Source organism: Haliotis rubra, unplaced genomic scaffold, assembly GCF_003918875.1.
Source record: "Haliotis rubra isolate DU_JTF1 unplaced genomic scaffold, ASM391887v1 Scf317, whole genome shotgun sequence".
NCBI classification, from domain to species: Eukaryota; Metazoa; Mollusca; class Gastropoda; order Lepetellida; family Haliotidae; genus Haliotis; species Haliotis rubra.
In genome coordinates, this window is record NW_025766988.1 from 174888 (window position 1) to 201937 (window position 27050).

Consider the following 27050-nt stretch of genomic DNA (forward strand, 5'->3'; position numbering starts at 1 on the left):
TATGGCACTAAGGTCACTGAGACCCTTCTTAAGTCTATGTTAGATTTTGGGCGTATGGCACTAAGATCGTCAAGATCGTCTTAAGTCTATGTTAGATTATGGGAGTATGGCACTGAGATCGCTAAGACCGTCTTAAGTCTATGTTAGATTATGGGAATATGGCACTAAGATCGTCAAAATCGTCTTACGTCTATGTTAGATTATGGGAGTATGGCACTAAGATCGTCAAGATCGTCTTAAGTCTATGTTAGATTACGGGAGTATGGCACTAAGATCGCTGAGACTGTCTTAAGTCTATGTTAGATTATGGGCGTATGGCACTAAGATCGTCAAGACCGTCTTTAGTCTATGTTAGAGTATGGAAGTATGGCACTAATATCGCTGAGACCGTCTTTAGTCTATGTTAGAGTATGGGAGTATGGCACTAAGATCGCTGAGACCATCTTAAGTCTATGTTATATTATGGGAGTATGGCACTAAGATCGTCAAGACCGTCTTTAGTCTATGTTAGAGTATGGGAGTATAGCACTAAGATCGCTAAGACCGTCTTAAGTCTATGTTATATTATGGGAGTATGGCACTAAGATCGCTGAGACCGTCTTAAGTCTATGTTAGATTATGGGAGTATAGCACTAAGACCTTCAAGACCGCCTTAAGTCTATGTTAGAGTATGGAAGTATAGCACTAAGATCGCTAAGACCGTCTTAAGTCTATGTTAGATTACGGGAGCATGGCACTGAGATCGCTAAGACCGTCTTAAGTCTATGTTAGAGTATGGGAGTATAGCACTAAGATCGTCAAGACCGTCTTTAGTCTATGTTAGAGTATGGAAGTATAGCACTAAGATCGCTAAGACCGTCTTAAGTCTATGTTAGATTACGGGAGTATAGCACTAAGATGTTCAAGACCGTCTTTAGTCTATGTTAGAGTATGGGAGTATAGCACTAAGATCGCTAAGACCGTCTTAAGTCTATGTTAGAGTATGGGAGTATGACACTAAGATAGCTAAGACCGTCGTAAGTCTATGTTAGATTACGGGAACATGGCACTGAGATCGCTAAGACCGTCTTAAGTCTATGTTAGATTACGGGAGTATGGCACTAAGATCGCTGAGACCGTCTTTAGTCTATGTTAGATTACGGGAGCATGGCACTGAGATCGCTAAGACCGTCTTAAGTCTATGTTAGAGTATGGGAGTATGGCACTAAGATCGCTGAGACCGTCTTTAGTCTATGTTAGATTATGGGAGTACAGCGCTAAGCTCGCTTTGTACAAGTGCACCCAGGACCGAATATCACCAGACCATGAGTTCCAAGCATCTAAGAGTCAAGACATTTCTAAGATTCCTCCACAATACGACTTGGTAAATATCCTGTACGTAAGTGTGTGTTATGCGTTCAGGATTTCCATGTGGATTCCTGATTCCGTATCTACTGTAAACCTTCCTCATCCTGAATTCGATAGAAACATTGTAACTTGGAATGTGTTCATTAAATGGTTATGGCAACATGTCAAAACGTGCATCACGCACTCTCTGCAAATTGCAATGCAATTTATACAAGGGACCTGTAACTGCAATAGTCATACAGAAATGCCACCTATTACTCGCCCAAAGACAACATGTCATCCATCCTTCCATCCATATATTTCCGCTCAGATCGACCTGTAATTTTTGGGGCGGTGGGGTAACCTAGTGGTCAAAGCGTTCGCCGGTCGCCGAAGAACCGGGTTCGATTCCCCACATGGGTACAATGCGTGAAGCCCATTTCTGGTGTCCTCCGCCGTGATATTGCAGAAATATTGCTAAGCGGCGTAAAACTCAACTCACTCATTCACTTTAAAGTGAAAGAGATGCTATCAGTGTTTGTATTTCCCGATCTACAGTCTGGATTGTATGCCCGTGATAAACTTCAAGCAGGCAGGATGCATAGATTTCCACTATTCCATGTTTGTCGTAAGAACCGAATTGAACGTGGCAATGAGTGGCCACAATTTGTACCCATGTAGAGTATCGAACCCGGGTCTTATGGTGAGTGGGTGAGTGAGTGAGTTTAGTTTTACGCCGCACTCAGCAATATTCCAGCTATTTGGCGACGGTCTATAATCACTGCGGTTCCTCACCCTGATTCAGTAAAGTGAAAGACGCCCTAACGTGCGATATTGCTGCCTGCGGCGATAAACAACTCAGACATGATCTTTTATGCCAGTGCAGCTCTTTAAGGGAAGTTTTGGTAAATGTTATAGCTTTCAGAATTACGATCACTTCTTTTTCAGCATTCAATTTAGTTTAATAATACCGAAACACTAAGCGTTTATACTTAAGTGGGGCGGTGGGGTAGCCTAATGGTTAAAGCGTTGGCTCGTCACGCCGAAGACCCGGGTTCGAATCCCCACATGGGTACAATGTGTGAAGCCCATTTCTGGTGTCCCCCACCGTGATGTTGCTGGAATATTGCTAAAAGCGGCGTAAAACCAAACTCAGTCAGTTATACTTAAGTGAGTGAGTGAGTTTGGTTTTACGCCACTTTAAGCAATATTCCAGCAATATCACGGCGGGGACACCAGAAATGGGCTTCATACATTGTACCCAATTGGGGAATCGAACCCTGGTTTTCGGCGTGACGAGCGAACGCTTTAACCTTTAGGCTACCACACCGCCCCTTTTATACTTAAGATTTCCCACTCAGCTATATTGCCCTCGTTCAGCGTTTAGCCTAGGCCCTACTGGCTAGCCCTTACAGAACCTCTATTGACTGTAAACTGCAGCACACAAACATGAGGGATCGTGGTTATTTTTCTTGAGAGGGGAGTGTATTTTGGGTGCAAATAATTGCTTAAATTTAACTACAAAAATATTCCCCAAATACGACCACTAACCGTTTTAGTTATATACTAGTATGTATATAAGTGACATGTTAAATCATACCGCTTCACAATCGCTTGACTGCACTCACCTGTTGCAGAGAACTGCTTCATAATTACAACTTAGGTAAATACACTTACAGTGGAGTGTACACACACAAAGGCAGACACATACACTGTTTCAAGTGTAAGGTTACTGAAATAACAGATTGTTTTGAAAGCTGACTTGCTAACACTTGAACTTGAACTGTTGAAGTTGGGGTTACATAATAAAATCTTCGGGTTCCATTATTTTTCTTTCTCAAAGTATAGGGTCATTGCAACAGGTAAGATCTCAAGGAGGAGCTAAAATACACACGTTCAGTTGAACCTAATTACCAACGTCCGTAGGATTAATTTATGTCTTAGGGGCGGTGGGGTAGTGGTTAAAGTGTTCGCTCGTCACGCCGAAGACCCGGGTTTGATTCCCCACATGGGTACAATGTGTGAAGCCCATTTCTGGTGTCCCGCGCCGTGATATTGCTGGAATATTGCTAAAAGCGGTCTCACAACCTAAATGAATTTCTTTGACGACCACACTGATTCTTGATTTCCCTTTCTCCAAATATTACGGACTGCATCATAGTTCAGCTGATAGATCAAGGAACTGGACACACGTTGATTGCACGGATGGTATACCGGCGGGGAGCAACCGAACTCAGCTCCGGGACTCAAACGGCGGCGCTAATTTACTTTTTAAATTTTCTTACAACACTTCATCATACAAACAACTATGTGCTTGGATTGCCATATTCAAGAAACTCAATAAAAATCTGGAGCGTCCATGCTGTTATGGTAGCGCACACAATAAGTGAACACAACAGGATAATGTTCTTGACGTGTATGCAAAAACTATCAACATTACTCATGTTTGGTCATATAACAAAAGTCAAGCGCATCCGAATTTCCAACCTGTTACAGCTTGATCTGTTAAACGAGCGAAAACATTTATATATTTCCTCCTAAATACGTGTGTATCTGGGGTAATATATATAATGCCTCGCATTCGTTAGGTCAGATAACAGAAAGTCCATTTGTTTCCATTTAGTTTCCTAAGAATGGTATCAAACGAGTCCCTCTAGACATTACATGATATACAAATTATGTCATGGGACAGATCACGTTTGCCATCAGGTTTCGCCATGTCATACCTATGTCATGGTAAAAGAAGCCAGTCAACAGTTTGAGAACTGACACCCGTGGGTTACAATTGATCTCAGTAACCCATCCTTGTCGTGAGAGGCGATCGCGACTAACGGGATCAGGTGGTCAGGCTTACTGACTTGGTTGACACATGTCATCGGTTCCCAGCTGCGTGGATCGATGCTCTTGCTGTTGATCACTTGATTGTCTGGTTCAGACTCGATTATTTACAGACCGCCGCCATATAGCTGGAATATTGCTGAGTGCGGTGTAAAACTAAATTCACTCACTCACTTTGAGAATTGAACCTACGTCGTCGACGAGACGAGCAACAGCGACAACACCAGTAAGGTCATGTGCCCTGAGTACTTCAGAGTACAAGTCAACATGTTTTTGTTCAACTGTAATTGTTACATACCCCCTGACCTGTCCCAGCGTCTGGGGGACCTACAGGTGTCAGGTAAACAAACACATACAATCCCCGGTTAAACTGGGGTTTCAAAAGGCAAACCTTTGTTAAAAACATCACCAGCTTAAAATGAGAGAAAGAAAAACTATCGACTGTAGTCAAGAACCTGTTTGCTGCCCACGGCACGTAGGTAGAATAGAGAATGATCTTGATAAATACCCGACAACTGGCAGTACCTACCCGCACGGATGAGCTTTGTCAACTAGGCGCGTATTTCGAGCGATGGGATCTGAGCTATAATTGTACACTGACGATCAATCAGAGGTCTCAAATTACAATAACATGGTCTTGATAAAACAGCCGATTTGCCGCCGTCTAATTAGATACAGGTAGCTATTACATCTCTTCCGTCACATTCCATCCTTGATTAAGTGCATAGCATATGTATTGAAACAGACCGCATCGCCTTGACATGTGTATGATAATGTATCAGCGTTGCGGAACATGCTGACGTGTGTGGCTGTGTTGTAGATATACGTGTGTGACACTGTTACAAATAAGCACCTTAACCCATACATGTGTAACAGTGTTGCACATTCGTAGACAACGTGTGTGCCACTGTTATAAATAAGCACCTTAACCCATGCATGTGTAACAGTGTCGCACATTCGTTGACATAAACGTGTGACAGTGTTACAGAACCGTATACGTAAAAGTATGACAGTGTTGCACATTTGCAAACGTAAACGATGACAGTGTAGCAGATTCGTATGCGTAAACGTATGACAGTGTTGCACATTCGTCGATATAAACGTATGACAGTGTTGCAGATTTGTATACATAAACGTATGACAGTGTTGAAGATTTGTATACATAAGCGTATTACAGTGTTGCAAGTTTGTATACATGAACGTATGACTACTGCAGATTTGTATACATAAACGTATGACAGTGTTGCAGATTTGTATACATAAACGTATGACAGTGTTGCAGATTTGTATACATAAGCGTATGACAGTGTTGTAGATTTGTATACATAAACGTATGACAGTGTTGAAGATTTGTATACATAAGCGTATGACAGTGTTGTAGATTTGTATACATGACCGTATGACAGTGTTGCAGATTTGTATATATACACCTTTGTCTGTGCTGCAGACACACATATAGATATGTGATAAGTTTTCAGACTCAGACACAAACGCTGGCTATGGGTACGTGTCGTGTTCCTCATTTATAAGCATAAACAACTGAAAACATTGACATCAACTATGTCAGCAATTCCGGTGCCTATATTGCGTAAAATGCTGTAGACATATACGTAAGTGTTGAAGACTGTGTTACAGATACATACGTCTATGTGTAATTTAGTTACTAGTACAGAGACACGTGTGTCACTGTTCTTGGCAGTCGACATTACAGGAGATCAGAATCACACATACACACATGGCTTCGGGAAGGCAACGTTGCGCTACAGTTACAACATACAGACATGCATCGACTATAGTGACAACGTAACATGTTCTATTTGGGATTACAGTTTCTCAGTAAAATACAGATTCTAGTACTTTTGTTAGGCTGATCCCCATCCGGGATTCGAACCCGGACTCTCGGACAGAATATAATCAGAATGTGTCAGTGAATCAATATGAAAGAGTGCTGATACCAGATGCTCACGAGAAGCCAGCGAATATCACTAACATGGCTACTAACGATTCTACTTTTGGTTGCGAGAGCAGTTAACTTCGGTTATAACGAACTCATATGGACTTTAGTATTCGTTATACGCGCTTTGATTAAAATATACAGCAAGTGGCAGGGTGAAAAACCCGTTCATTTTATAGAAAAATAAATACACTGAAAGTTATGTTTCTGGAGAGAGAAGTATGTTACGTTAAGATTATTACATTTTTTTTGTGGCTCCACACACCAGAATCTTCCATTGAAGGTAAATATTATTCTCCCACACAACACGACCGGGATGTTATTAACAACGCATTTACATAGATTAACATATTACTATTGGTGGGGCTGACAACAGACAATGCTGTCACTGTCGCAGGGGATCAAAAAAGCACTTACAAGTAGACAACGCTACATTCCCGTGGGTAATTCATGGGGTGACAACATTTGATGAATTTCGGTAGGTGGGGGATATTTCGGAGGAATATAAGCTTAATATTCATAATTTTTATCTAGAGTGTAGAAGTTTCTTTTGAAATAAGTTTCCTTTGGGGTGGGCTACGTATTATATAAAGGTGAAAGATAATCCATTTGTGGGTTAAACGTAAACATATTACACATTTTTCTTATAAAACGATGTGGGTTTTCTTTCTATACAGTGAATTTATGACACCAAGTGTGAGATTAATGTATAACAGGCGTCATAATTTCATCAGGAACTACTTCAGCAAATAGGACTCGTATAAGTTATAAAAACTTACAAACGACGCATAACTGAGGGTTTCTCGTGGGTTTTTTAGGTAAACGGTTGACCTGGCTTTGCATATGTTTGTGATGGGTGGTGACGACGGTGCAGGATACGCTTACCTTTTTCAAATATGTTGTATCAGGGCCATTTAATAGCATCTAATAAACACCTGCTCCTGATACAGCCCGAATCGATCAAGCGAGTCTGTTAGCATAGATTTTTTAATGTATATCTTAATGGTTTTGTCCCTTTTGTTTATAAAATCTATTCATTGAAACCTTGTACATACTCCGTGCTAAACAGTTAATAGTTGAAATATGTTTCACTCAGAAACAAATAATATTATCCACATGAAATATATTTTCTCATTGAAGTGACCGATCAAGATTAGGGCGACACACATTCCAAAGTATTACGAATAAATGTATCCATACGCCTGTAAAGTTGAAGTAAAACTGCAGTTTACTTACTGATAAATTGGCGCAATAACATGCAGTAGTTTTGCGGACGGATCTATTTGCGGAATTCCGCAGAAATATGTCACTCCCTCGGATAGGTAAAGAGTAATTCTATGAATTTTACCACCTGCAGCAAGATGAATAGTGTTTGTTGAAATAATCATTTGGATCAGTTTCACAGCACAGCACAACAGCGGTTGTGTTTCGCTAATTTGCGAAAGGAGTGTTTCGTTACTTTTCAGCAGGAGTGTTTCGTTAACAGGAGCCTGATACTTGAGCTCTGTGTAAAGTGCAGTTGAGTTATATAAATGCTATGGGCAGTTAATGACCGTAGATAAGAGTATTATTCATTATGTCGATTATTCAATTCATCATCCGAAACAAACAGAGATTTGCAGGTGTGTCGCCGAATTGTTTACCGATACTGTTTGCCTACGGCTATTTGACAGTAAATCATTCGACGCCATCTGCAACCGTTCTGTCACAGAATGGATTAAAATGGCGGTTTCCGTGTTCTGACTTGTTACAAATTGTACACGAATTATTTTATTGCACCGTTGGGAGAACAATGGTTTCATTACGGATTGTTACCGGTTGGGTACACCGGCCCCAGATGTTTCAATGTTGATTTACACACCCGTGGTCCCCAGGGGCAATTCAATGCTGTTCTCTGTACGACTGCTAATGCTTTTATCGGTGACGTTTGAGTCATTCTGATACAAATCAATATTACAGTGTAGATTATTTAGTATCTCTCTGTCAGATGGTACTTGGGAAAATTATTAATTAATTATGATTTGTAAATGGGGTATTTAAGGTCTTTTATTGAGTTGCGATGATGTAATAGGAATGTGATGATATTTTAGACGTTAAGTACATGTGTGATTACGTGTTTTCTCCGTGTTTAGAACCGTTCCGTCTCATGCCGAATGGGCTTCACAAATTTTAGCACTCGTGGAATCGAACATGGCTTTTCGGCTTGACGGGCAAACACTCAAGCCACAAGGCTACTCTATTTTAAAACCAAGCAGAGGCTGTTCTTTATAAAGACGCCTACCAGAACGATGTGGGGTTGAAAGTATGTGGGTGAGTTTATGAGGGTAGGAGTGATGGTGTCAGTACGGGGTGGGGGTAGATGTGTTAATATTGCGGTGTACTAGTCGGAGTGATGTTGCACGCGTGAGGTTTACGGTAGATGTGTGGGTTTGAGGGTAGAAGTGTGGGTTTGAGGGTAGAAGTGTTTAGATTACACATGGTGTACGAGAGGGAGTGATGGTGTAAGTGTGGGGTTGGAAGTAGAAGTGTGGGATTGAGGGTAGAAGTGTGGGTTTGAAAGTAGAAGTATGGGGTTTAGGCCACTTGAGAGTAGAAGTGTGGGGTTGAAGGTAGAAGTGTGTGGTTGAGGGTAGAAGTGTGAGGTTGAGGGTAGAAGTCTGAGGTTGAAGGTAGAAGTGTGGGGTTGAGGGTAGAAGTGTGAGATTGAGGTTAGAAGTGTGGGGTTGAGGGTAGAAGTGTGGGGTTGAAGGTAGAAGTGGGGTTGAGGGTAGAAGTGTGGGGTTGAGGGTAGAAGTGTGGGGTTGAAGGTAGAAGTGTGGGGTTTAGGGTAGAAGTGTGAGGTTGAGGGTACAAGTGAAGGTAGAAGTGGGGGGTTGAAGGTAGAAGTATGAGGTTGAAGGTAGAAGTGTGGGGTTGAAGGTAGAAGTGTGAGGTTGAAGGTAAAAGTGTGGGTTTGAAGGTAGAAGTGTGATGTTGAAGGTAGAAGTGTGGGGTTGACGGTAGAAGTGTGGGGTTGAAGGTAGAAGTGTGAGGTTGAAGGTAGAAGTGTGGGGTTGAAGGAAGAAGTGTGGGGTTGAAGGTAGAAGTGTGGGTTTGAAGGTAGAAGTGTGAGGTTGAGGGTAGAAGTGTGAGGTTGAAGGTAGAAGTTTGGGGTTGAGGGTAGAAGTGTGGGGTTGAAGGTAGAAGTGTGAGGTTGAGGGTAGAAGTGAGGTTGAAGGTAGAAGTTGTGGGGTTGAGGGTAGAAATGTTGGGTTGAAGGTAGAAGTGTGAGGTTGAAGGTAGAATTGTGTGGGGTTGAAGGTAGAAGTGTGGGGTTGAAGGTAGAAGTGTGGGGTTGAAGTGTGGGGGAGGTAGAAGTGTGGGGTTGAAGGTAGAAGTGTGGGGTTGAAGGTAGAAGTGTGAGGTTGAAGGTAGAAGTGTGGGGTTGAGGGTAGAAGGTGGGGTGTGGGGGTGAGGGTAGAAGTGTGGGGTTGAAGGTAGAAGTGTGGGGTTGAAGGTAGAAGTGTGGGGTTGAAGGTAGAAGTGTGAGGTTGAAGGTAGAATTGTGGGGTTGAGGGTAGAAGTGTGGGGTTGAAGGTAGAAGTGTGGGGTTGAGGGTAGAAGTGTGGGGCTGAAGGTAGAAGTGTGAACTTTAAGGTAAAAGAGTGAGGTTGAGGGTAGAAGTGTGGGGTTGAGGTTAGGGGTGTTGGTTTAAGGGTATAAGTGTCGGGGTGAGAGTCAAATTCTAGGGGTAGGGTCGTGAGAGTGATTGTGTCGAACTGAGGGTAGACATATGGGGGCGGGATTTCAAATGTCGGGGCGAAGGGTGTAAATGTGGGGATGAGAATACAATTAAGGGGTAGGGGTTTAAGTTCGGAATGGAATGATGGTGGTGGCGGCAGTTCCAGGGAAATTCGACTCTAACAAGTAAGAAAGGGTTGCACAAGCACATAACGAAACGGAATAGAACAGCAATTTAGGGAAGAGGAAGTAGAATGCAGACAAAGCAACCTATCTATTCTGGGCGTGTGTAAATATACAGCAGCGACTGAAATCATCGAGGCGTGAATTTGTTTCTATAACAGTCCCGTCAGTATGGCGAGAAAGCCGAAGCAGCAGATCCGTGCTACTGCATGGCGTTGGATCTCTCGAGTTGACGGGAGTTGACGGGAGTTAAAGGGAGTACGACCAAAACAACTCTCTCACTCTCATCTTTCGCAATATTCCAGCCACAGCAGGGCAGGAATGTGCCTGAAACTGGCTTCACACATTGAACCCATGTGAGGATCGAACCCGGTCAAGGGTGTGACAATGTAACACTTTAACCACATGGCTACCTTAAGGTTAGAAATAATCATTTTAGTATTAAATGATTAAGAACAGTATCAGGAAGACTTGTCTCCCAAACTGTCAACAGATAGCCATGTAGCATACAGACCTGGGGCCCGATCCACAAAGCGTCTTAATTTCGATCGTGAACAGTTACGAATAGTGTCGCTACGAACGCTTTGTGGATCGGGCCCCAGGTCTGTTTGATTGGCATTTTAGAAAATGGTGAAGACCTATACTGTTTTCAAACAAGCATGAAGTACCACAGAACATAAAAGACTTATCTATTTCCTGTATCCCTACCTTGATATTCCTGGAATACATACGCCTTTACTCAGTCATTTCCAAAACGATATACCTAGGAATTTTAACTACACAATTACAAGACGAAATTAATTAAATAAATGTACAATGAAATGACTTTCAAGTACCTCAGATTATTGTCTGGCCTCCAATGTGGTGAAAATGTTGAAATTCGACACACCAAGCGGCTGGACAAACAGCCAACGTGGCGAATAACAGTGGCGCCAAACTCTTAGAGAACACCCATGTTGAAGGTCAAGGACGTCGTATGTTTTGGCTAGGCGACGTAAGACTCACGCCACTGAGACGCCTTCCTGCAACATGCTTGGCGCTTTTCGTTTCTTGTTTCACAATTTCCAAAAATATAAATATTAGATGTAAAAACAGGTTGTCAATCAATGGATAAGCGCGAAGAGTACGTAACCCATTGTGCTGTGTTCTTTTAGAGTTCGGTGAGCTTAGTCCAACGATGCGCCACAATTCGCTGTGTAGAGTTGCCTCCCTTGCATGTGTAGGGGATTCCAAGGCCGGATATACCCAATGTCTGTTGCCATAGCCTAAAGTGGGGATTACAATGTTGGACAACCTACCCTGGCGGCGTGGATTCTTGTATTCCCTTAGTACTCCATTATATATGTAGTATAGCCGATTGACCAGAATTTCGGTTACCTCACTACGTGAAATGCCAATATGGAAAGGGCGTGATGGACTTCAAATGCCCAATGAAATTAGTGAGTTCGGTTACACTATACCACCCCCCACCCCTAACCCCGGTTCCACCAATGCAAAACCTTAACTTGAATGTTGTCCAAGGGTAACTCTGCTTGACGAATGTGGAAATGACAAGCCATGCCGAATGACAAGTGAGGCCGCTGTTGAGATATGTTTTTCGTGCATTGCATACCGATGTGTATGACTGTCGACTCATGATTGGTGATGTTTTTCATTCTTCTGTTTCAGTACTTAGAACTCAGGTTCAACTACAGTGTTAGGGTCTTAGGATGCTTGGTGTTCACATTGCAGATGGTAAGTCATACTCAGTCACACGCTGTCACATGCTGTCACACTCAGTCACATGCTGTCACACTCAGTCACACGCTGTCATACTCAGTCACACGCTGTCACACTCAGTCACATGCTGTCACACTCAGTCACATGCTGTCACACTCAGTCACATGCTGTCACACGCTGTCATACGCAGTCACACGCTGTCACACACAGTCACACGCTGTCATACGCAGTCACACGCTGTCATACTCAGTCACACGCTGTCATACTCAGTCACACGCTGTCACACGCTGTCATTCTCAGTCACATGCTGTGCACGCTGTCATACTCAGTCACACGCTGTCATACTCAGTCACACGCTGTCACACACAGTCACACGCTGTCACACACAGTCACACGCTGTCATACTGAGTCACACGTAGTCACACGCTGTCATACTCAGTCACACGCTGTCATACTCTGTCACACGCTGTCATTCTCAGTCACATGCTGTGCACGCTGTCATACTCAGTCACACGCTGCCACATGCTGTCACACACGCTGTCATACTCAGTCACACTCTGTCATACTCAGTCACACGCTGTCACATGCTGTCACACGCTGTCACATATTGTCACACGCTGTCACGCTTAGTTCGTCCATCCGAAGACATCTTTCTCCAACCAAAAACTTGAAAACTACTGGTTGGATTTCTTCTTTGAGGGGCGTGTTGTATAGATGAAAGAAAACCAAGTTCTATGGATAGTCAACTTCTTTATTGCAATGAGTGCGACGTTTTTGTTGTATGATAACGGTGTTAGTACCTACACCGAAACGTGGCACTCATTGCAGTAAAGAAGTTGACTATCCATAGAACCTTGTTTTCCTTTATTGATTGGATTGTTTTCAAATTTGGAGACAACCTTCATTGTCTGAGGGAGAGGGGCAGAGCAAATGTTGACTGTGATAAGTTTTTTAATTTTATTGAGAATTCTTGCAATTAAATAATTTGAACTTTGAAAAGTTTGTTTGACGAATAACTTGAAAAGTATTGGACAATATGTTTTTAGATTTGGAAAATATTCTTCTTTGTTTAAAGTAGAGGCGCAGTGCAAAGTTCGTTTCCGATTTTCTAATTTTTGATTGAAGTGCGTAAGTTTTCATATTTTGAAGTTAAACCAATAAATCGAACACATTTGGATGGATTGTTTGGATATCACCCTCCATATCTATTGGAGAGGTGCAGGGCAGAGTTGGATATCATCAATTTATCGAGAAATATCACAAATTATATCTACTAAAGTCGAAAAAAAAGTACCAGAGGTGTTACTCAAGAGATCAGGAGGTACCAAACCAAGGGCACCGAAACCAATTGAGATCCTGATGAATGACAGTGTACTTGGGATGCAGGCGAGACATTTCGCCAGACATGGCGAAGATGATAATAAAAACAACGAGCCATGCCATCATGTCGTTTAAGATATTCTGTTTGTGCCAAGGAAGGACACATGATCTATTGACAAGGTGTTGAGGGAGTGAGTATGGTTTAACGCCGCTTTGAGCAATATTCCAGCAATATCACAGCAGGGGACAGCAGCAATGGGCTTCACAGATTGTACACATTTGGGGAATCGAACCCGGGCATTCAGCCTGATGAACAAACGCTTTAACCATTAGGCTACCCCACCGCCCCGACAACGTGTTGAAGACGTCCCAGCTAATTCAGTATTACTTCTACAAGAGCAAAGACTACGACAATGGCGCCTCTGATCAGACCACTTCAACTGTGATGAAGAGGTAACCTCTCATCCTTGACACCTCCTCAGAGGCACCTGCACAAATTCATCATGCAGCGCACACTCTGGATTGCTGGAACTAATTCACCCACACCACAGACAGGGCTTTGCTGTTGTCAAACTTAGCAACCTGTATCACAAAAATGCCAGACATAGACTGGTTGTTTCTGGTCCCGCTGTGCGATAACCAACACGGTGTCCTAGTCGGCAGCCTTCCAGTACAGATACACATGTGTTGGTTTACGGATCAGCCATAGAACATTATCAGAAATTATCTTGTGGGAAAGTTATTTGTCTGTTGACGATTTAATAATCATGTAATTATGTAATCTATAATGACATTGTAGTGTACCGTATTTTCTCCATTAAACTTCGTGTTATTTAGATGCACAGAATTCTCCAAATTTTATTTGCTAATGTGTCTGTTGACATTAAAAAATCATGTAATAATGTTATCGGTAACGGCATTGTAGTATACCATATTTTCTCCATTAAATTCGGGTATTTATAATGCACGGAATTCTTCCCATTATCTTTGCCAAACACTAAACGGAAACGTCTTGACTGTATTGTAGGAATAGTATAGCACATTATAGTAAATGCAGGTATGAATAAAACATTGCTTCCGCTAAACAGACGCACTTCAAACATGTATGATGAATTAAAGCAAATCGGGAGTATATCTAAATTATATATATATATAAACATAGACACCATTTTTAACATTACAACATTCATTTTATGTTTTATATTTTATGTTTATCACACACATGATATAATGCTTATATATATATATACACACACAAGTGATTTCTGCAGGTGTATAAGCAATAAATATATAAAATATGAGTCCAGATATTTCTTATCAAATCTCCTATATATATATATATATATATATATTATTATTATTATTAAAGAGATCGAGGGATTGGGGCTTTTCAAGTTATATCCGGTCTTGAGGAAAGTATTTTAGAGTTGGTCTTCTCGCGTTTGGTTATGATGGAGGTAGATGTCGAACTATCCATGTATATACATTGGAAACTGACTAGAGAATTAATATTATTTATGTATTGTTTATTTCCTTAAGTACTACTTTTTAGGCTATTCGTTAAATATTTGTTAAACGAACATTGCCACTACCAAACTTGTATGTTGTTAATTGTAAATGTTTATATCGGTCTATGGCCTTCGTAGTGAATAAAGTATTGACTTGTACCATTTTCTCGCCCTACAGATGGTGTACATGGCTGTTGTGTTCTACGCCCCTGCTCTCGTGTTCAGTCAAGGTACGTGTCGAGATTTGTTGATGACGTCACAAACACCATCCCTAGGAATGTCATCATATATACTATACGAGACAATTTCACAATAACAAGCTGACTGTGTTTGCGTCTCGGGGAGTCCGTTGAAGGATGGACAAGCAGTTTGATATTGTCCGAGAACGGTGACGTCTTACGTTTAGTGCGCATGCTCATACGGTGCTTGTTAAAGCCTCCTACGTAGAATGCTAGAAAACCTTCAAAAGACGTTCCAGGGTCATATTGGCGATATGTCAACTTGTATTACGGAAAGAATAGCGAAAATAATTATGTTAAGGAATATGTTTCGTACTTTTTAAAATGTTGACTGTTATACCTGCCTCCAAGTTCCGAATATCCGATTGATACAGCTAGCATGGTATACAACAAAAACAATGTGTGGGCATATGTAGACTTGCATAAGTCTCTAGGGTAATAATTAATAGTTTAAATGAAAATTTCTAAAAAAATATATAAATAACAGGCGTCCTTTTCCCCTTATCTAGACTTGCCGTTTTAAAAGACAGAATTACTATACATCCATGAGTTTAGCATTCAGCATAGTCTTACAGCAAGGCTAGGGCATAAAGAAGATTGTACTTTATTTAGAGGCTGTCGACCCGTGAACAGTCGGGCTAGAATTCATCTTCAACAACACATCCTTGTCGAATCTTGTTGATGCATGTCATCGTATTCCAATTGCGTGGATCGATGCTCATGCTGTCAGTCACTGGATTGTCTGGTCCAGCTGGAACCTATGCTGAGAGCGGCGTTAAAAGCCAACAAACAAACAAACAAACAAACCCAACTCTGCTAATCAAAGGAATTCGCTTTGAATTTTGTTCTGATAGAATAGCTAATTACGAAATGTATTCTTTACGAGACGAATACCGGTCATGTTTCTTTAACACAATGGGAACAAAACAGAAAAAAATAGTGTTTAAAGAGTAAACCATTTAATCAGGCTGGCATGCTAACACCCATTGCTCCATGCAACGGTTAAATAGATGTGTCTTCAGTATGTATTGCTGCAGGGTACTTAAAGAGGCCGTGTCATTAACCATCTCATTGGCTCAGTACCTACACTCAACAGATCCCAACGGAACGCAAATAGTCATCTATGACGTCATTGTAAATCTAATTACCTTTATTTTGTAAGATTTTTTTATAAACGACAAAACCCATGTGTGCTTAGGTGTAAACCAGATGGCCATTCAAAAATTTCACTCTTAGCAGAATGGAATGAGTAAGCTGATTTCGACCTCCGTATCTATCTGGAACTGTTTCTGTCCCGCTTATCATGTACCAGCAACCCGCCGCTACGCCTCATTACTAACCCAATTTGGGCCCCTCTTACGCGCAGGCGCTGATAATAGAAAACCAGGTGAAGGGAGGCCCAATATAGGGGAATAAGATACACCAAATCAGCTTCACATTTCGGTCATGTTTATAACTCATGCGTAGTGTTTGTTTGATGTTGTAAGAAAAAAATATCTACTTGACGTGTTTCAAAGATTGTACTGATAACCTTATTCTTTATAAAAGGTTGGGTCTGCTGTGTTTGATTGCCCCAACGTGTACGTATCTGCAGGATTAGGAAGGATCCGTGAAGCGTTTGTCAACTGATAAACCTATCTATGTTTGTAAGCCTTGCATTTGTGATAAACGAAGGAAATAATGGCACCTTTGCTCATAAATGTCATTTTAATGTGAGTCGAGCACAAAAAAGCTGAAATAGATTAAGTCGACATATTCTAATATTATTCACGCACAAAATAATCTGTTGCTCAATTAATGAGCAGCCATTTTATTTCGGGGTTAGAGGCTAGTAAGGTTGGGAGTGGAATTTGTTCTAAATATTAAAACCCATATTTTACTGTTTTACTGCCGTACTGAAGGGAAGTAAATGAGAGGCTTGTCATTTATTATTGGTAAGGTTGGGTTGCATTGCGAAGATTGCACAGCAAGAAGGGACCACACACACACACACACACACACACACACACACACACAATATATATATATATATATATATATATATATATATATATATATGTATATATATATATGAGTGTGTAGGATATAACTTTGATCATTAAAATCCTCAGAGTAACAGATACTTTTTGAACGAAAAATGACCCTTGGCGTGATGGTAATATATACATGCTTGTGACTCCACGAAAGTGGTGAGCATCTAAGAATTGCATCACTTTTTTTCGTTCAAAAGTATCTGTTACTCTGAGATTTTAATGATCAAAGTTGTGTTAATCCTCACACACTCACTCACTCATTCTCAGACTTGTGAACCCGGTGGATAAAAGGCTCTTACATTTACATATCGGACGCCCATTGTGTTAAACTCAATTTACTCACTCACGTAAGCGATATGGTGAAACCACACAAGGGGTGTGATAACACTTGCAGGTATTGCTGACTTTCTAAAACCCACTCTCATAGTATCACACATGTGCGGATCTGTGTATGGTAAGAAAAGTGTGGTGTCCGTTATTACGTTTAGGTATGGTATATTACCAACCTAAACTTTCCACTTTCCGCTCATTGACTGTACTGAGGTTACAACGAGGTTGTGGTAAATGGTCCTTCACTATGTCAGAATAACTAGTTCTTGTCGATATGTACGTTGAGTCATTTCCGTGTTTCTTTTGTTCTGTATAGACTTGTCTACCATTTCGCGTTCTGTTGAATCTAATTTCAGTCGTTCTCGATGGGATTTCTTTTTTCGTTAACTTTTAGGACTGATCAATACGTCTAATGATTTTCCGGACTAAAGGTGGCATACAACTGGATTTTTTTATTTTTACCAAAAAATATTAATTACAAATGTTATCAAGTCTTTGAATGGCATTTAGAAGTAATACACACCAGGAAGAGAGTTTTTATGAGTGAGTGAGTGAGGGAGTTAAGGTTTACGCCGCACTCAGCAATATTCCAGCTATATGACGGCGGTCTGTAAATAATCGAGTCTGGACCAGACAATCCAGTGATCAACAGCATGGGAATCGATTTGCGCAATTGGGAGACTGACCACCCGATCCCGTTTTTCGCCTCTTACGACAAGCATGGATTACTGAAGATCAATATTCTAACCCGGACCTTCACGGGTAAGAGAGTTTTGATGGATGTCAACTTCTTTATGAGGAACACATAATATGCTACGAAACGTTGTGTTCCTCATTATAAAGAAGTTGACATCCATAAAATCTCTCTTCTTAAATGTTATCAAAATGTTACATTACTGTACAATAGTTGTCGAAACACTGCAAACTTAAGTCCCAAATTTTAACTAAATATATATATGATACCCGTATCAAATACAGCCATTTGTTGTAGGGTTCATTTTCTGTCCCCATTGGACATATGTGTACTTTCTTTTGTCCCACGGTATATATTGGGATATCCCGCACAACTTGCAAATTTCCCACTGTGATCTAAATCGGCGATCACGTTAATGGTTCATCAAATTAAAATTGTTTTTTTTTTTTTTCTCAACCCCAGTGAGCGGTATGTCCATGCTTGTGTCTATATTGGCGATCGGTGGCGTCTGCACGATATATACCACACTGGTAAGTAGAATGGATTCACTATCTTCGTAACAACTCTTTTGTAATTGAACCGCGGGGACTTTACAATTACAATCACTATGGTTGAATATTGTACATTTTAAAACGTAAATGCCTAAATATGATTTTAAATTTGCTTTAAATAGTATTTATTGTTTTGAAGATGATGCAGAGACTAAATATTTGTAATTTTCAGGGAGGTTTGAAAGCAGTCGTGTGGACAGATGTTTTCCAGATCATTATCGTCATATCCGGTATCCTCGCTCTGATCATCAAGGGAACAATAGAAGTAGGCGGGGCAAGAGCCGTCTGGCAGAAAGCTTCGGAAGGCGGAAGATTGGAAAATGTATTTGAGTAAGAAACATGCACGCAGACATTTATGTAGACTACTGCTTTGTCTCTGAATATATAATTACGATAGTAACAAATAAACCCATTTAAATTGAAAAGGAGCTCCAGTGAGATGGGCGATTCTGAACCTGCGGAAATCTAGACTTGCTTCATTTAGGGCTTTCGCATTGCGGGGAGGGCTAGGCAGTAGGGTAAATAATGTGATTCAGGGAATGTGAGACAGACTAACATTTTTGTTTCCATGTTCTTAAACATGAGATTTATCTGAAGAATCGTCCAAATTCTTGAAAACCCATTGCTGTCTGTGTTATTCCAGAATAGCTTGAATAATGGATTTATGAGGGTATTGCATGCAAGTGATAAGAATTGGCATGCAGATTACATAAGCAGGCAGGGAAAAAGGTATATATATAAATGCCAGTGTATTTGATATAAAACATGTGGTAATCACGCGTGGATATGGAAATCTAATGAGATACATTTCCTGTCTTTGTTAGATGAACCCGTCAGACTGCGGAACTACTCTCTATTCCCATTAAGTTAAATTCAGGTTTTGCAACCAAACCGTTTGGTCGTTGGCACGTTACTTTCTTCGACGTCTTCGTTTTGGAGAGTTGCGGTAGTTAAACATGTCAGTTCCTATGATTCTGGGTTCGAGTCCCCGTTCCTATCTTTGTTCCATGAACCCGTTAATCTGCGTATCTACTCATAATTTATGTCATGTTTCTACTTATATATATATATAGACTCGTGCAAATTGACAGCCCAACAAAGTTCAATTAAGAGTTTTTAACCAATCCATTTGGTCTGCTGACTAACAGCTTTGAGCATGTTATTTTCTACGACGTCTTCGTTTTGGAGACTTGTGTTAGATGAACATGCCAGAAAATTATGATATTGAGTTCGAATCCCCGTCCGCCCTGATTATGGTTCCGGTTTGTCTGCACCATCCCAGCGATCGCGGCTTTCACCAAACTGGCTCACGTCTAAGTGAGTGAGTGAGTTTAGTTTTACGCCGCATTTTGCAATATTCCAGAAGTATCACACCGAGGGACACCTGAAATGGGCTTCACACATTGTACCCATGTAGGAAATCGAACCCGAGTCTTCGGTGTGACAAGTGAACGCTTTTACCACTTGGCTACCCCCACCGCCCAGGCTTTTGTCACACAACAAAAACTGTGATGCAAATGAAATATTATTCAAATCGGCGTTTATTATATACACTTATCTACCAACCTTGCAACCCAATCACCCACCCTAAGACGTAACGGTCTGCTTTTACTGAAAATCGGGTACAGAATTAGATTGTTTTGGGTTTTTCAGTTTTTAGTGGTAAAGATGAAAAACGATTCTCTGTAATAAATCACTTAGGCATTTTCTTGGTACCTTTGTCTTTGTAATATGTGGCATAATCTTGTAAGTAAACTAATTTGTTACCTTCCTGGACAGGTAATTTTGAATGCTTTAGTATAGATTATAGAACGTTTTGTTGCCATGAATACTGCAGTAAACAGTGCATTAACTTAAATATGGTGTGTTGCTAAAAGTGTGATTTCCACTCCAAGGCACGTAGACTAACTGTTATATCTTGTATTTATGCTGTATAGTATTTTTAGTTTTGATCCCGATCCCTTGAAGCGTCACACGTTCTGGTCTCTGGTGTTCGGAGGTTCCGTTACGACACTCAGCGTCTACGCCATCAACCAGGCCCTCGTTCAGCGCTACCTCGCCGTGAAGAAACTCAGGCATGCCCAAGGGTAGGTCTAGATACTCAGACGGGCACTGGAGTAGGTCTGGAAGCTAAGGCGTGTGCGCGTTAGCCTTGAAACTCAGACGGGCACAGGTGTAGGTCTAGAAGATCAGAGATGGGCGTGTGTAGTCTTGAAACTCAGATGGGCAAAGGTGTAGGTCTAGAAGATCAGAGATGGGCGTGTGTAGTCTTGAAACTTAGATGGGCACAGGTGTAGGTCTAGAAGATCAGAGATGGGCGTGTGTAGTCTTGAAACTTAGATGGGCACAGGTGCAGGCCTAGATGATCAGAGATGGGCGTGTGTAGTCTTGAAACTTAGATGGGCACAGGTGTAGGTCTAGAAGATCAGAGATGGGCGTGTGTAGTCTTGAAACTTAGATGGGCACAGGTGCAGGCCTAGATGATCAGAGATGGGCGTGTGTAGTCTTGAAATCTAGACAGACACAGGGATAATCAGGAATAGGTCAAGAAGAAACTCGGCCGTTCTCATGGGTAGGTTTACAAACTGACGTAGGGCAGGTTCTGGAAACTCACGGCTTCTTCAATAAACCTCTGTATATCGCCCGTGATTTCAAATAGATATTAACGAATTGTTTTACCGCTGACTACGACTGAACTGAAATATGGCAACTCTACTTCAGCACCATCTACTTCAACCTGCCCTCCAACATCATCGCGACGACGTTGATGACTGCGGTGGGACTAGTGACGTATGCCAAGTACAAGGACTGCGACCCGTACAAGTCCGGCAAGATGACCAAGTTTGACCAGGTCCGTTGTCCCAGGAAGCCCTCAATTACCAATATACTTTGCGAAAAAAAGAAACACAAAAGTGGTTTTGAGATGTAAACATTATGTCTTTCTATACATAATCAACAGACAATGATAAATTGTTGAAATATGGCACAAGTTATTGTCACTGACCGAAGTTCACCCTGCCACACATGAAAAATAATCGAATATCAAGGTGAAGGTCATCTGTTCTCAATATCTTGTCTGGTCATAAGAATCCAGAACTGCCAGGCATCGTCGCCCAATGGATCCAATTAGATTACGAATTGTGGCCTAAGGACCGTTTACCCCCTCTTTATGCAGAACCTGCTGTTGCTGACGTGATCCCAGAAGTATCCCATGAATGTTCGATGGGGTTCAGATCTGGAGACCTTGAAGGCCATGACGGAACTTGCTTCCTATGGTTATGGTTCCTAATATAACCCGTTGTCAGTTTTGCCGTGAGAGGTCGGGCGCTGTCGTGGTAAAATTGACGTTTTTTTATTGCAAAATGAAACGGACGTGTGGCCGAAGATATTCATATGTGTAAGGTTGTGCCGTTATATTGCCCAGGGTGCCGTTGTACAAAGCAACCTAAGCGCTACGCCAGTCTTAAGTCAATGTTATGGTATGGGACTTACGATCACCTTAGCGCGTAAGATTGTATTGTACAACGACAACCTGGACGTATACAAAGTCTGTTCTACCGGTATGGGGTACCCACAACATTACACTCCGGAACCAAACCTATCCACTTCATGTAGGCGGTTTGGGGCATAAAGCTCCCTACGACGTCTGTACGGAGAACGTGACTCGTCACTAAACTAAAAACGTCTCCATCGCTGTTGTGGCTATGCTCTTTGTCCTTAACATCCCAGCCGACGAGGACGCCTCAAACTAGTCGTCTCGGGCGAATACCGGCGGCTCGTTGACTGTTCCTCATTGTTTTGGCTGAAATCCTACGCAGTGCTGGTAGTGCTGTAGAAGTGGCCGTAATGAGTTTATGACGAAAGTGACGAAGCCGTATGAACTTGTCATGCGCTGCAGTTGTCACATGTGGTCCATCGGAACTGGGTAGGTCACGTGTTGACCCTGTATCTAATAACGGTTCCATAGTCTTGGAATGGTGTTTTGCTATACGTGGAAAAACCTGACTACGGCCTAAGAGGAATCGCCGGTCTGCAGTCGGCCTATGGCGTTGTTGTGTAGAGGCTCTGTCAGTCGTGGCATGTTTTCACTTTACACTGCTGTTCAACTGTGATGACAGACAAATGAAAATCCATTGTTGTCATAGCGCCCAGATTCGCGTTGCACGTTCATTTCACGTTTGTGTCTTTGGAGGCACGTTCCCTTTTTGAGTTTTGCGTTTCGCTCTCTTTTTCGGTATTTTTTGCCGTACTTCACATATCACACCCGGTGCATGCAGACATGATAAATTCATATTTAGTTTCATTTTGTATGAATATCATCAAAGCTCCGTCAGATATTCCAATTTTTGTTCTTTTTCTTTTCTTTCTTTTATCTTAGCAAAGTATATAACATACATATCTGTAACACTATATGTCAGTCTGAAGGAAACCGAATGAATGTATCAGGGTGATCAAGTTCTGGTTTGGATATTTAGCAAAATCATTCAACCACAATGACCTTGTGATCAAAGACGTTGCAACTTACTGTGCATTGATTTCTATACATTGACACTGTGTATACATTACTGTACAGAGTTACAGTCCTTAGTTGTGACCGGATTCGCTGACCGTGGGTTCAAATCCCAGATTCGATCCATGGTCTGCCTTGCCAGTTTCAGGAAAAATGATAAGTGTTCGACATACATCTTTCGGTCCTCCGACGATAATCCAGGTAAGTGTTAATGAATCCTCGGTATCGATCGGTTTAACAAGGTTTCCCTTTGCAATAATGAACAACTTGAGATTCCTCGCAACCACTCTGTAAGTGTCGGTGTTATGCAACTGTATTTATGTGGACCAAACCATGGGACCCCCCACCCCTCATTCCACCTTCCTGTTCCCCCAGCTGGTGCCGATCCTGGTGATGGAGACCCTGGGGATGGTGCCCGGTCTGGCTGGACTCTTCATCTCGTGTGTGTTCAGCGCTGCTCTCAGGTCAGTGTGTACCACGCATTGCTCTACTGCACAGGAAGGAATAGGATTTATACCCATCATATATTACATTTAAGTTATAAGTAAAGAAGGATGAAGTATTCCTCATTTCTGTTAAATTAATTTAATTAGGATATATGTGATAGGTCGGTATTTTTTGTATTTTCAATAATATATCACTTTCAAGTGATACATAAAGTGTGCACGGAGTAATCGTTTGTCATTTGATTGTAACGTCATTGTTACCGATGACATCACAATGGTAGGCAAAGCATATGATGCAATTCTACCAATATCTCCTAGAAAGACAGTTTACACTACTAAATTCCACTTTTATACTTAATTGTCAGCTATATCTGCGCTTGTGGGTTTCAGTGACATTAAAAGGATTAAATACATGGAGCATTTACCTTATGTTCAGCGGCCATATCTCCTGAATAGCATTTACTTCTTCAAAACAGAAATACATGGAATTTATCAGAAAACTGACCTTGACTTTCTATAAAACCAAAATTCAGGAATATTTTACCCTTATGTTTATTGACCTTACCCTTGAGAAAACATCCATTGATGTTGTGTATGTATAAGTGGAGTCTTTGAACGCCATTAGAAGTCTTTCATTCATCTGATGAAGGAGTAAGAATGCACTCCGAAACGTCGTGTCCCTCGAAATAAAGAAGTTGACATCAATATATCCGTATAAATGACCTTGACCTTCACGTTGTGCAGTACAGTGTCGTCTGGCGTGAACGCCCTGGCCTTGGTCCATCTTGAGGACATCGTCAAGCCGATGTACAAGATCATGACAGGGAGCGCCATGAGAGAGAAGCTCGGGACAGTCATCTCCAAGCTGTTGAGTAAGTTCCCCGTGGATGATGTTCATTTTAGTATAGATCCACAAGGGCAGGGGTGGCCCAGTTGTCTAAGGCGTCACAATTCGCGGTGATGAGTTGTGTCCCTTTCAAATGGTTCCAACTGTTTGACCTGCTGATGATACTTTGTTTGTTAGCACGATTCTCATATGTTTATTAGTTTCATCAAAGTAAAAACGTCTAAGAACTGCGTGACATGGATTTCCTTCTTTAATAAGAAGCAGGGCCCTTATTCTCGAAGTTTTCGTAACCCTAAGAATTCTTAACTTTGATCGTAGCCAATGTGTTAAGAAAGGGCTTAAGAAGTTCTTAGGGCTACGGACGTTTCGAGAATAGCTAGCAGGCAACGCAAAATATAACTGAAATACCATTATGTTTAAATCACCCACCGACACACCCACTCGCACTCACTCACCCCTGACACACGGTCACACCCCCGCACACCCACCCACTCACTACGTTTAAAGGCTAGTACTCAATACCAGAGTGTTGCGGCAATCTTGAGTTTTATCGGGTGGTTACAATGAATGACTTGTTTGGGTATCACCGTTCCGTTATTTATAGCATGCCGTGATAAAACTCAGTTCTTGTTGCATGTTGAACTAGATAATATGTGACTCAAGGACATGAGCTGAGTAGATCCAACATGAATTACAATGTACATTAATCAACCATTACAAATGAGAGCATACATGCAGGGCCCGCAAGGTCACGGCACTTCGCGAGACCTTACGTTGTTTAGTACTTCCGGTGACAAACAACGTTTCATAATTTTTCGAATGGTCTCATGGTTGACAGTAAGGAACCGATAATCATTGAGGGAATAATATATTTCTGATATAACCATCCCCAAATTAGCCAACTATTACGACTGCCAACAGCTGTGACAGCCAAGCGTGGTTGTACACTTGGTCCGGTCTAGTAAAGTCATATTTGGTGGTCGCGCAATTTCAAAATCGGAACTGGTTAATGAATATACGCTTGTCACCGGAAATCTGGTACTGGACGTAGCCCTATTACGGGCCCGGGTTCGATTCCCCACGTGGGAACAATGTGTGAAGCACATTTCGGCTTCCCCCCGCCGTGATAAAGCTGGAATATTGCTAAAAGCGGGGTAAAACTAAACTAACTCTCTCTAACGTTCAATCTCCACAGCACTGCTTTTTGGACTGTTGACGGTGGGGTTGGCGTTCCTCGCGGGGAAGATGGGAGGCACGATGTTGCAGATCACCCTCAGCTCCTTCGGCATGACAGGCGGGCCCCTCCTCGGCCTGTTTGTCCTCGCCATCTTCGTCCCTTCGCCACAACACCGGTAAGTACCAAGTACACCAACCGTTGTCTTCTTGCAATTCCCCTCTTCCGTAAGTATCTCAGTTTATCAAATTTGACAACCGATGGTTTTGACGAATCATATTCTTGCTGATACAATCAACATATGGTGTTCCTTACAAAGACTGTTATTTACTCGACTTTCATTCTTCTCTCCCAGGGAGTATACGGCGTTCCAAGCTACTTGTGAGGAGACCCGTTAAGATCCGGGTTAGAATTGGTCTTCATTAACCCATGCTTGTCGTAAGAGGCGACAAACGGGATCGGGAGTAGAAATGTGGCTACCTACTTGTACTCCCGGTCCAGTTATAATTCACAATAGTCTCGAGGCATGGCAGGTCCGAGTGCGTTTGGCAACCACAGCGAGTACAGTACATACAATGTACCAGGTCGCAGTAAACATGAAAGATGCTGAATCATTGCCTTTCTCGACAATTCTCTTCTAAAAATCGGTTTAAACGAATGGGTTATTGCGTACGCGCTCACTAAAGTGCTGTGTCATTGCATACACACACGTGCCTGTGTAAATTACTTGTCAAGGTTGGTTTGTTTGTTGTTTAACGCCGCACTCAGCAATATTCCAGCTATATGGCGGCGACATGTAAATAATCGAGTCTGGACCAGACAATCCAGTGATCAACAGCATAAGCATCAATCTACGCAATTAGGATATGATGCCATGTGTGAACCAAGTCAACGAGCTTGACCCGTCATCGTGTCCCAATTGCGGCGTTAAACAGCAAACCAACCGACCAACTACCTTACTTGGCCTCCGATGGTCAGATCTTTGTTTACATGTGCATCAGATTATATATGACGTCATTTGGCATCGTTATGAAAGTGAAGGCATCATGCAGTTACAGTAGCCCACATCTTGCCTGATACCTTGCAGGGCAGTTCATGATAAGTCTATGGGGGCGGTGGGGTAGCCTGATGGTTAAAGCGTTCGCTTGTCACGCCGAAGACCCGGGTTCGATTCCCCACATGGGTACAATGTGTGAAGCTCATTTCTGGTGTACCCCGCTGTGATATTGCTGGAATATTGCGTAAAACCAAACTCACTCACTTACTCATGATAAGTCTATGGATTTGTTTTCTGCAATTGTGTATAACCAGGTACGACGTGCCCTTACCCTTGTATTTCATTGCCTTGGTGCAGGGTGCTGTAGCCGCTCTGTTATCGGGCCTTGTGTTCAGCTTCTGGGTCGTGATAGGCGCAACTGTCAACGGATCTCGACCACAAATCCTTAACATCACCACCGACAACTGTGACGTCATGACGGCCGATAACGCTACGTTCACCGCAGCTACCACTATGAAGTCATTGCTTAGCAACATGACCGTCGTCATGGTAAACACAACCCTTGCTGCCAGCAGGTGAGTAATGGCAGTAGAGCTTAAAGGTTCACAGATATGTTCAATTTAGATGGAGAAATATGAACGTTACTACTTGTTTAGTCTCT

At 41.9% G+C, this 27050-nt stretch overlaps 1 protein-coding gene across 1 annotated transcript in view; it reads left to right on the forward strand.

Moving 5' to 3' along the window:
- The window catches only part of LOC124283473 (sodium-coupled monocarboxylate transporter 1-like), a 35955-nt gene extending 9072 nt beyond the window's left edge, over nt 1-26883 (forward strand). Inside the window, exons 2-11 of the mRNA XM_046719533.1 lie at nt 11690-11755; nt 14747-14798; nt 18327-18394; nt 18588-18745; nt 20362-20502; nt 21137-21266; nt 23301-23389; nt 24116-24243; nt 25414-25570; nt 26747-26883. Coding sequence (XP_046575489.1) covers nt 11690-11755; nt 14747-14798; nt 18327-18394; nt 18588-18745; nt 20362-20502; nt 21137-21266; nt 23301-23389; nt 24116-24243; nt 25414-25570; nt 26747-26756 — 999 coding nt within the window. The 3' untranslated portion in view covers nt 26757-26883. The remainder of the gene's footprint in view (nt 1-11689; nt 11756-14746; nt 14799-18326; nt 18395-18587; nt 18746-20361; nt 20503-21136; nt 21267-23300; nt 23390-24115; nt 24244-25413; nt 25571-26746) is intronic.
- Nucleotides 26884-27050: the final 167 nt, after the last annotated feature.